The 12,688-nt window shown below is 30.2% G+C and overlaps 1 protein-coding gene across 1 annotated transcript in view; it reads left to right on the top strand.

Moving 5' to 3' along the window:
- Positions 1–12,270, top strand: part of LOC111631652 (pyrroline-5-carboxylate reductase 3-like) — a 38,871-nt gene extending 26,601 nt beyond the window's left edge. Inside the window, exon 5 of the mRNA XM_023375950.1 lies at positions 11,867–12,270. Coding sequence (XP_023231718.1) covers positions 11,867–12,049 — 183 coding nt within the window. The 3' untranslated portion in view covers positions 12,050–12,270. The remainder of the gene's footprint in view (positions 1–11,866) is intronic.
- Positions 12,271–12,688: the final 418 nt, after the last annotated feature.

Genomic DNA, 12,688 nt, shown 5'->3' with positions numbered 1-12,688 from the left:
TTAATAATTATTTAATTATTAATTACAATAATTTTTAATGTTAGTATAAGCTCTAACTACCTACCTTTAGAAAAAGTTATTTTATATTTGTTAAGAGTTACCCAAACTATAGTTTGAATAATGGACTAGTATGTTTCAGTGCAAGAAGGTATCCATAAGGTTTTGTTTCAAGAAAAATTTTCTCCATTAATTCACCATTATCATTTTATATTAACATTAATTAATGTCAATATTATTGTAATAGCAGTATGTACTAACAAGTCATCAAATATCAAAATGTCATCAAGTCATCAAAGTCATCAAAATGCAATAAAATAGATCAAATCAAGCTCCTAGTATAAAAATTTAAATATTCCAACTGACACTAAACATTTTAATTTTGAATTTCTTTAAATGAGTCAAGATATTCATTTGGATTAAATGCTTTTTGATATTATCAATTTCATCTTCAGATTAACATTCAATATTCTGACAATTTAATAGAACAACTGTTTGTACTTGATTTTTTTTACTGTAGTGGACTAACATTACAAATTTGAATTTTTCTTTCTTTTTTTTTTAACATTATTAACAGATATTTTTAAATTATAAACAAGAAAATAATATAATATTTTCTGTGCATCAAGTAAGAATCAAAAATAAATAAAAACGAACAAATTTGTTACCTTAAACACAGTAACAAAAATGGTAAAATGTTGTCAGAACATTGTTGTTGATGTTAAGATGGAATTGAGAAACCTGAAAAGTACTTAACTTGAATAAATACTGTATCTTGACTCATTAAACACTTGTTGAGTTTCTTTTCATATATTGAAAAGAGAAATTTTTAATATAGAACTTCATAATACAAAAGTCTTACTATATTTCAATGACTAGGCTTAACATATGCAATGTATATTTTATCCTATTCACTGTTTTTTAGATTTATGGATCAAAATCAGATTACATCCTAACAGTGAAAGAACAATTCTATATCATTTGATTGTACTAATGAACCAACCATTATTTAAGGAGCCAATGTTTTATTTTGCTAAAATGTTTCTTAAAACCTTATTTTCCCATCCTCTGATCTACATAGAATCCTTCTGACATCTAACAGGTTTTTCTGTACAAAATACAGTATCATTAAAAGCTTTGATAGTCATGACTCAATTAAGATTGTACAGCTGAACATCTAAATAAAATCTAAAATTAATTTATGTGAAATACAGGTAGCTTTCAGTTTACTCCACAGTTCCATTTGTACAAATTCCTACAAATCGAATCGGCATAAAATGAACCCATATTTACACTGAGGTATAGGGTTAGGTTCTACATAAGTAAAAAATACACAAATAATTTTGTTTATTAATACAATAAAATACAAAATACANGTACAAAAGCCTTCAAAAACCATACTTATAATTACACTAGCGAAAAATCCAATTAGGAACATTTAGTTTACTAGTTACCGGTACTTTTCGCACAAAAACTGTGGGTGTAGTTATGATACCTTGTTTACAATTCACTAAAATGTAATTGGGGTTCCATAATACCACCTTCTCCTCTACATTTTTTCATTTACTTTTTTTTTCTTTAATTTAAAGTTACAATATGTAAAATTAACAATACGGGTACTCACTCAATTTCTTAAATGAGGGGTACAATCTGGAGATATGACATGTCACAGGGTACGCTAATGAAAAAAGGTTGGGAACCACTGACTTAGTAAATACCATGTATAAGCAGTTGAGTTTATTTTCATATCTTTTTGACTTTTTAACCTTTTCAAAGTTCTGTTGATCTTTGATCTTAAGAACAGTTATTGATTTCAGTTTTTGTAAGTTTACAAAATCATTAGTATAGGATTATTTATAATTTTGGACCTGAATAAAAGTAATGTTCATGGAACAATCATTAAGTGATATGAATAATCACTACAACAACTGATTAGACAAGTTAATAGCAGAAAAAGATCAGAGCAGTCAAATTTTTACAAAATCATCATATTTGTCAATGATACAAAAAGTGAAAGTCAAAAATGAAAGTTACTTCTAAGTTACCAGAAGAATATCAGTGTTTACGTAGATATGATGTTGTATCTATCAGAGAAATAGAAAAATTAATTGTGCCTGTAAAAGAAAGTATTTTGATTAAATATTATGTTCACACTGAAGAAATATTTCAGATATTGATGATCATGATGCCCATATTGCTATTGACCATGGCAGTAGAAACCATATGAAAAAAGAATTAAGTATGAAATATAAAAATATTACAAGAAAGATGATCATAATTTATTTGTATTTGTGTGAAATCTGTCAGAAAAAAACAGAATATTCCTAAGAAAGGCTTGGTAGTTAAATCAATTTTATGTAATGAAATAGATATGCAGTTGCAAGCCGATGAGCAATATAAATTTATACTCGTGTTTCAAGATCATTTGATTAAATTTGTTCAACCACAACTATTAAAAATCAAAAGGCTGAAAATGTGTATGTTCTTTTAGGCATTTTTACAATTTTCAGTGCACCGAGTAATCTACAAAGCAATAATGGCAGAGAATTTGCCAATAATGTCTTCAAAGAAATGTGTAGTATCAGGCCTGAGTTAAAAATGGTGCATGGAAAGCCCAGACAAAGTCAAACCTTACAAAGAGCCCTTACAAAGTCAGAACTCAGTAGAAAGATGTAATCAAGATGTTGAAAATATGCTTAGTTTTTTGGTTGGAGACTAACAATACTAACAAATGGTTGGAAGGATTACATTTTGTACAACTGATGAAAAATCAAGCACATCATATTGGTACTAACTGCAGTCCCTATGAGGCTATGTTTGGAGCAAAGTTAAAAGTTGGACTAAAGAATTTTATACCCAGTTAATATGGAGGAGGATCTGGAGACTTTTTAAAACTATTGATGAAATAAGTTAAGGTTGTTCAAATTGTGAAAGATCAGGTATTATCCAAGAAAACATTATAAGATAATGCCACCCTCATATAGCAATATAACTGATGAAGTTCAAAGATCTGAATTGTCTTCACATGAAAAAGATCTAACCTTGCTGATTTCCAGCATGGTTAGATCTTTTTCATGTGAAGACAATGCAAAAACATGTGAAGATGCAAAAATAGGATGTTATTAGTACTACAGAATCAGTAAATGGCGAAGAAAAAATCCAAACAGTTGATCCAAAAATAGAAGAAAAAATAAGAAATATGTCTAAAACAAAGAAAATGGCTTTGTCTAATCTTAAAAAGTAAGTAGAAAAAATGATTGATACATTGAATTCCAAATACACAGCAGCTAATGTTGGTGATACAGTAAGGATTTGTGTACCAGATGTAGATCAAGCCCACAGTGATGGAAAAAATATTTTAAGTGTCGTTGCAGTTGACGATAAAAATGTTTACAAACTGGGTACCAAATATGGCATATTAAATCTATTATATTCCAGAAACCAATTTACTGTTTGAAAAGAATACTTCATTTCTGTTGGAGATGTACCGGGTGCTGAAATTTCACTTAGAGAATGTGCAAGAATGTCAATTTCTGGACACCAAGGCTATAGCCCATGCTACAAAATTGGTTGCAAATCTAATAGATGCAAATGCTACAAAGAAAAAAAATTATGTAATTCCAATGTCATCAAAATCTTAATTGCTTGAATAAATAAACTAAAAAACATTTAATTTTTTTATATAATTGACAAGACTATGTCTTGTTTATAAAATTGTGGTGCTGTCCTGGCTTACCAGCTTAAAAGTACAAAGGAGTACATGTCAGGACTTGCATTTGGCATAGAGTATTAGGTGCCCAAATCACACATGAATAGAAATACCAGACTTGTAGGTACCCAGGGGACTGAGAACTGAGTCAAAATAAAATACAAAATGGTGACACACTTTCTACAAACAGGCACTCAAAACCAGTGATACCAAAGAAGATTGGAGAATGAGAACAAGACCCGCTGTGTGTTGAAGTGATCCTGCTTAGTAGTGAGTCTCCAAGACATAGTCTTGTACCAAATATGGCCATTTTACTTGTTTATATCAAAAATGAAATTCCAGATGTTTTCTGTAAGTTGATTTTTTGATTGAAGTATAAATTTGTTAACAATACTTTTCATTAACTTTAGTTTAATTAATACTAATTATTAAACTTCAGTTTCTAATCAATTTAAAAAATAAGTTAATAATACTTGCTTTTAAAAGATTGCATGTTGTTTTTAAAATACTTTGAAATAATTCACAAAAAATAAATAATTCTTAATGAAAAAAGTGGAGTATTTTTAAAATCAAATTGTCCAAAGAGAATGTAGCTGTATTCATAATGTCTGGTCAATTTAATAAATTAATCAGTATTTATCAGACTGCATGCCCATTTTAGTCATTATTCATAATGGCTAGGCATTATGAATAATGACTGTTAATTAATCACTTGGTCCATAACATATATACTGTATAATAAAATTAGCAATTATTTATTGTGACATTGTCACAATACTGGGCAGCAATTTTTCATCATATTTTTAATTTAAAATATATGCTCACCACCCCAAATTAGTAGTTGCTTGCCCATGTACACCATACTTTTCCTTTAACAATAGAGTTGTGCCAGTCATCTAACACCTTTCAGGAGAAAATATTTGAATTGAAATAACATGACTTCCAGTTTACATCAGAAATTCATATATAGTTAATCATGGCCTCCTGCCCTTAAGGTTTCCATATCTTGTCTTGTCTTTTATCTATCTAACTCTGTTCCCAAGATTAAAGATAGACAAACAGATGACAGTAGGAATTTATAAGTCTACATTTTTTTCAAATTGCAGCCCAATGAAAATTACATTTACTGGTTGCACACTGTCCACTTAGGCATCTGAACATAGATGTGTGATTTAATTATAACATTTATGACATCTATAGAGGGTGTATCAGAATAGCGTTTTAAAAATTTGGGGGATTGTAGAGGATGAAATTTTGAACGTTTTGATATAAGGAACCTATAGCCAGAAATGTGATATAAAGTTTCTACAGCACTTTGTACGTTCTGTGTGGTCGGTACGCTGAATGAAACAGCAGAATACAGTATTTATGACAAGTTTTATTGACAAAAGAGTAGAGTACAATCAAACTGTACATTGAATCAGTGGCTGCACTACTTTAGAGTAAATGTTCAATGTGACGACCACAACTTCGTTACATAATCTGCAACAACGAACCATGTTTTGTTCAACTCTCTGTAAGATGCCACACTCCTCTCTGATGGTATTAAATGCTGTATACAGTGTCCTGTACAGAGGCTCAGTTAGACCACTGTAGTTGTGTGTTTACAGTCTTCCATCTGCAGCAATAACATGATGTCAATGGACGGAAGGGTAGCTACCAAAGTGAAGGGCGGTCAAGCACTTCCTACCGCTGTAGACACTTTATATCACATTTCTGGCTATAGGTTCCTTATATCAAAATGTTCAAAATTTCATCCTCTACAATCCCCCAAATTTTTAAAATGTCATTCTGATACCTCCTGTATATACAAATGAGAATGTTTGTTTGTTCGCTATACATTCCTAGGCCGTTCAACCAATTGCTACAACACTTGACAGTTACATTTTTATATACCCCTAACTTAGATAATGTCATACATCCCATTCCAAAATATCTATTGGATTTTTGTAAATCAATTACTTTCTATCTACATTAGATTTGCTTATTTACATGTAGTACCATCTATTGGAAAAAAATTTAACAAAATAATAAACTAAATATAATTCTTATAAAAAAGGATATCATTTTAAAATATATATATATATATATATATATATATTATATTCACTTAATTACTGTGACAGGTAGCATATAGCACTTGTCTGTGTGCAATTGAAAATGTTAACCTGTGAAACACCTATAAGTATATTTTCCACATCTAACAGTTTTTCACTTCTGAACAGTAATTTCTTAATTCTAATAAGCACCCTTCAGTAGCTAAGTTCATAAAACCATCAAACTCTGGAAATTAGTCAGTCATGGATTCAGGCATGGCAAATGGGCTGGCCACATGGAGCTTTCTGGGTTTTCTTCATCTAAATAGTGTCCAGCTTCCCATAAAAGTCATCCCAGGAAGAATCCCTATCGGCAGATTGCTCATGTGTCACATTGCAGTAACCAAATGAACCAAACTAATTCTAACGAGTAATTATTTATTGTGATGTCATCACAATGCCAGGCTGCAACTTTTCATCACAATGTTCTCAATTTTTTAGAAGTGGTTTTGCCTCTGTGCATCATACCTGTCAACAATAGAGTCATAATGGTCATCTTTCTAACTCTGTTCAGGGGAAAATTTTGAATCAAAGTGACATGATAGCTGTTTCAAAACAGAAGTTCATATATAGTTAATCTGGGCTCATGCCCTAGGCTTTTCACATATGATCTCAACTTTCATGTATCTAACTCCTTTCTCAAGATTGAGGAAGAACAGACAGACAGAAATAAAGATAGACAACAATCAAAATTTATAGGTCCAATAATTTCAGTCCAATAATTTTTCTATAAATGCGATATTCATGAGAAAATACTTCCCACATAATTTATACAATCTGTTGCAAAAATATAAACACTTTATTATAACATAAAATAATTAATACCCAGCTAGATGCTTCTTAACCTATGCAAAAACACCTTATCTCACTGAGAATGTATTTGCATGGGTATAACATAAAAGCAATTATTCTCACAGTTTTACAAGATTTTTTTTATTTACACAAGTCATATGAAGTCTTTTGGACATTATGGTTAGCAACTTCATCAAGTGCAGAGCCATCACAACCTGTATAACATGGATCACTTTTCGAATATTAATAGTAGACCAGTATTATTCAGTAGAAGTTAACCATCCTCTCTTTTAGGAAGAGGTCAACGACTACTTTTTCTCAAATTACTTTGACCCCTTTTACAGAAGTCCCTTCTTTCTATTGGACCAGTGGTATGGTGGCCTGGAATTGGAAAATCCAAAATATAAGGTTACTAGCCTGCACAAAATATGATTTCAGTGGTTTTTCAAGGGTGCCGAGTTTAAATATTTGGTCAATTTTTGTGAAATTTGATTTGTTATCAGACGACCATTTGATATTTGGCTATGAATGGAACAGTTTCTTAGAGGTAACATTCTTAGAGGTAGAAAAAAAATTATAATATCAGAAAAAATTTAAGATATGACATTTTCAATTGGTGTCTACTTGACCAATGAAATTGTGTCATTTCATACTGTTTAAGTTTCATGATAAATGTGAAAATGGTAAGCTAAAAAACCAAACTCTTTATATAGTTTTTGTTTTAATATTTATTATATTATAGTATTTGATTTATATGACTACAAAATTTATTAGATTGTTCACTTGGTATGATAAACCCTTACCTAACACATTTTCAAAATTCTCTATTCCTCTACTGCTCACAATTTAAAGAATTTTTAAAATGCATGACGTTAGGCACTTAGGCACTTGGTGTTTTAACCCTTATGTAAGATAACATTTGTAGTTATATAAATCAAATACTAGAATATAGTATAATAGAAAGGTTAGAAGTATGAAAGAATCTAAAAATCTGAATGTTTATTTTTTTGCCCAAGCAACACCAGGCTCATCTGCTAGTTTAATATATTACAGATAATGTGAGATTATTTTTGTTTAGAAGTTTACTTTAAATTCTTTACTTAACTATTTATTTAAATAAAATCAAGTAATGTCTTTGGATCAAAAGCATTTTGGTGAGTTTTGGAAAGGATATAGCATTGTACAAACAGTAAAAATTCTTGTGATTGTGTATGGGGAAGAGGCTCCTAAACTTTAACATGTCAAATGTGGTTAAAAAGTTCCATTTGAGAGATTTTGAACTAAAAGATACAAAAATATATGTGGAGACCAAAAGCTGCTGACGATAAAAAATTGCAGGAAGAAATTGTTAAAAATCAACAAATAACACACAATGCAGTATATATAATCAAACATTAAAAATAAAGCAAAAAAGCACTGAAAACATACAAGCATAATGCAAGAGCGAGAGACAACTTGGACACGTGACAGATTGCATTTAGGCTTTGAGCACAGTTTTTCACTATGTGTACAGTTCGAACTTCAAAGCATCATTATGAATTTTTGGCAAATTTTGCATTCAAAGTTAGAATTGTTCAAAGAAGTACTGCTGTAGTTTTCTAAGGTTAATCATTAAGGTAATTAAACTTCACTAAAACAGATTTTACTAGCAAATTTAAACACTTATTTTTCTTAAAAATTGAAAAAAATTTTTTTTTTTAAAATAAGACTTGTTTTTTATAAGAAAAATAAGTGTTTAAATTTGTACAACTTATATTATTGACAAGACTATGTCTTGTTTATAAAATTGTACTGCCATTTTTTCTTACCAGCATAGAGGTATGAAGGAGTACATGTCGAGAGTTGATATTTGGCACAGAGTATTAGGTTCCCAAATCATTTGCACATTAAAAATCCGGACTCAGGTAGTCAGGGGACTGAGAACTGAGTCAAAATAAAATCCAAAATGGTGATCCTCTACAGACAAGCAAAACAGACACCTCACCCCACCAAAGTAGGTGGGGCAGAGTACCACTCATAGTCATTCTAAGAAGTGAACTCTAACCTTAGGACTGAACACGTAGTTTCTTCTATGTTAAATAAAATTTGTAATCTAATTCTGTTAATTTGGGAGTTCTTCAAATATGACATTAAAATGGTTTTATATTGTTACAAGTGAATTTTTTTAACATTATCTAGTATAGTAAAATTGTGGGACTGATAAAAATTTGATGTGTAGGGCAGAGGACGCCACCGCGTGACCTTCGTCCTTTGACCTCACTTTGTTCCTAAACTCCAATGAGGAGAGATATCTTTTTACTTTATTTAGTTAACCTTTCAATTCGACAGCTGTGCCAATCTTCGATTTATATTATATCTCAACACTATTGTAAATATCGTGTAGACGATCCAAATTAAGTAAATTATTTGCTTGGATCATTTCTCAGTTAATTTTTACCAGCATAACACGTGGTTGAGGTCAACGTGAACCTCACGGACAAGGTAGGACGTGCCATGTACAGATTTTAGCCATGCCACTAAAGATGTTATATTAGGGTTGTTGTTACATCCAATGACATTATAATCGGGTTAAACTGTATAATGTTTGTGCAAAATAAAAAAATAATTTTGGACAATACAATAGCCGTGATTATTTTTTTCAAAAACGGGAAATTTTCGTTACGCATTGACAAAAATTCAACCCTTGCCATCACGCAATGAAAAGAAATTTTGACATTGGATAGGATATATCTGGATAGGTTAATTTCATCAAAAATGCATTGTGGACGACCTCGTGGTCATAGCCGGCGAAGTTCGAATGATTATGCTCAAAAGCAGCAATACCAAAAAAGATTGGAGAATGAGAACAAGACTCACCTTGAGCATCAAAGTGATTCTGCTTAGTAGTGAGTCTCCAAGACATAGTCTTGTCCCAAATGCGGCTTTGCCATTTTACTTGTTATTCTATAAATTGCTGTTAAGAAATTTTGTTTTTTTCATGGTTAAAAACTGTTGATCTGAAGATAAGCAGATTGTTCTAGAAAATATTATAATTATTAGNTTATATTAACATTAATTAATGTCAATATTATTGTAATAGCAGTATGTACTAACAAGTCATCAAATATCAAAATGTCATCAAGTCATCAAAGTCATCAAAATGCAATAAAATAGATCAAATCAAGCTCCTAGTATAAAAATTTAAATATTCCAACTGACACTAAACATTTTAATTTTGAATTTCTTTAAATGAGTCAAGATATTCATTTGGATTAAATGCTTTTTGATATTATCAATTTCATCTTCAGATTAACATTCAATATTCTGACAATTTAATAGAACAACTGTTTGTACTTGATTTTTTTTACTGTAGTGGACTAACATTACAAATTTGAATTTTTCTTTCTTTTTTTTTTAACATTATTAACAGATATTTTTAAATTATAAACAAGAAAATAATATAATATTTTCTGTGCATCAAGTAAGAATCAAAAATAAATAAAAACGAACAAATTTGTTACCTTAAACACAGTAACAAAAATGGTAAAATGTTGTCAGAACATTGTTGTTGATGTTAAGATGGAATTGAGAAACCTGAAAAGTACTTAACTTGAATAAATACTGTATCTTGACTCATTAAACACTTGTTGAGTTTCTTTTCATATATTGAAAAGAGAAATTTTTAATATAGAACTTCATAATACAAAAGTCTTACTATATTTCAATGACTAGGCTTAACATATGCAATGTATATTTTATCCTATTCACTGTTTTTTAGATTTATGGATCAAAATCAGATTACATCCTAACAGTGAAAGAACAATTCTATATCATTTGATTGTACTAATGAACCAACCATTATTTAAGGAGCCAATGTTTTATTTTGCTAAAATGTTTCTTAAAACCTTATTTTCCCATCCTCTGATCTACATAGAATCCTTCTGACATCTAACAGGTTTTTCTGTACAAAATACAGTATCATTAAAAGCTTTGATAGTCATGACTCAATTAAGATTGTACAGCTGAACATCTAAATAAAATCTAAAATTAATTTATGTGAAATACAGGTAGCTTTCAGTTTACTCCACAGTTCCATTTGTACAAATTCCTACAAATCGAATCGGCATAAAATGAACCCATATTTACACTGAGGTATAGGGTTAGGTTCTACATAAGTAAAAAATACACAAATAATTTTGTTTATTAATACAATAAAATACAAAATACAAATAAATTTAATTTTTAAAATGTATTTTATCAAAAAAAATAAAGTAAATGTTTTTATTAAAAAATTTTAGTTTCGGATCTCTTACATTCTTCGGAAAAAGTATCCATCTTTAATTGTTTACATTTTTGTTTTCTTTCATTGAGAATTTCGGAATATGGTCGAATGGATGTGATGATGCTCCTTTTTACATTTGCACTTTGCTCCCAATCATTGTCTAACTCACAAAGTTTATTAGTCAAACTTTCCATAGTTGAAAGGATATGTTAACCTGACGTAGAGCTACGGACGGGTTAACGTCCGTAGCTCTACATCGTTGTGGAGACAGTGGAGACACTAATTGGTCAACCACCGGTTGCCGTAGTGCATATATAAGGTCAGCTTGAGCGGTAAAATTCAATGTGGCCAAGGAGAGATAGATATCGTCTGACTAACAAGAAGTAGATATCGTCTGACTGACAAGAAGTAGATATCGTCTGGCTAATAAAAGAAAGTATCATTTGGCCAACGAGAAGTAGATTTGTCTCACTAACGATAGTTTGTGATTGCCGGAAGTGCTAATGCGTCATAAGGTGTTTTCCTGAACGAACTGATATGGGATAAATTCACTGATGCTATGGATTCGGACGCCATTTATTGGTCTATTAAGTTTAATAACTTGACTCATGGGTACCTAAACGTTTAGTATTTTAATATTAATTTAATGCAAATGTATACATACCCAATAATATTAAACAGAAAAAATGAATATATTCAATAAAAATCTTTGTTTTAATGAATGTACAATGTTGCGGCTTGGTAAATATGTCAACACTGAAATGAAAATCAGTGTAGCATAGGGAAAATTGGGGAATTACACTACGAAATGGCGAATTGCACAGCGGCGTTATTGTGAATTGGCGTAAATTGAGCCGGCATAAACCAAAGGCTACCTGTACTTTAAAATAAAAAATTGCTTAATTAAATATATTTAATTGAATTTACCACTTATTAAAATTGCATTATTTACTACATTTAGAATAATGTTAAGAATTCTTATAAACTATTTATATATAAAGTTTTTTGTAGGGAGCATCTAAAATGATTTTGGAAACAGGAGAACATCCGGAAGTACTTCGCGATACTGTTTGTTCTCCAGGAGGTACCACTATAACAGGAATTCATGCCTTGGAAAAAGCTGGTGTCAGAGCTGCTATGATGAATGCTGTTGAAGCAGCAACATTAAAAGCAAAAGAATTAGGACAAATGTAATGTAAATTATCTTGAACTAAGAATAACCAACTGGAACTGTAATTAAACAAATACATCTACACTTTTAAGTTTTCATGTATACAATCAAGGAAGTAAATTATCTTTAAATTACCAACTTGTATACATGGTCATCATGTAACTCATGAAAGTAATTTTTAAATTGCTTATTACATTAAATATCTAATTCATTAAATTATTTTAGATGATAAATAAAAAATAAAAACTGATACAGTGACTATATGTGAAGTTATTTCTGTTCAAAATTGAAAATACAGGGTGGCCATAATTAAAGTTTTCCTATTCAGAGTACTCTAGCTGTAACCAATAAGCCTTTTCTACATCTTTTGCATAATCTGTATAATATACAGATTATGCAAAGCATGTAGAAAAGGATTTTGCAAAAACAAAAGTTCAAAAACTTCAACTAGAGAGAACTTTACAGGAAAATACATTAAACAAAACACAGTAAATAATGAAGAGCAACCTTCAGGTGACTTTTAATTTGTCATATTAAACATTATGAATAAAATCAGCTGTTCATTGCCTTCAAATTGTTCATCTCTTTAAAACACACTGTTCATCACCTTGAAATTTTACACTTGAACACTTTACCATGTGTGAGGTTTGCCAACTGGGGAA

Source organism: Centruroides sculpturatus, unplaced genomic scaffold (assembly GCF_000671375.1).
Source record: "Centruroides sculpturatus isolate CEXI.00-Female unplaced genomic scaffold, Cexi_2.0 scaffold762, whole genome shotgun sequence".
Lineage (NCBI taxonomy): Eukaryota > Metazoa > Arthropoda > Arachnida > Scorpiones > Buthidae > Centruroides > Centruroides sculpturatus.
This window is presented reverse-complemented; position numbering and strand designations above follow the sequence as displayed.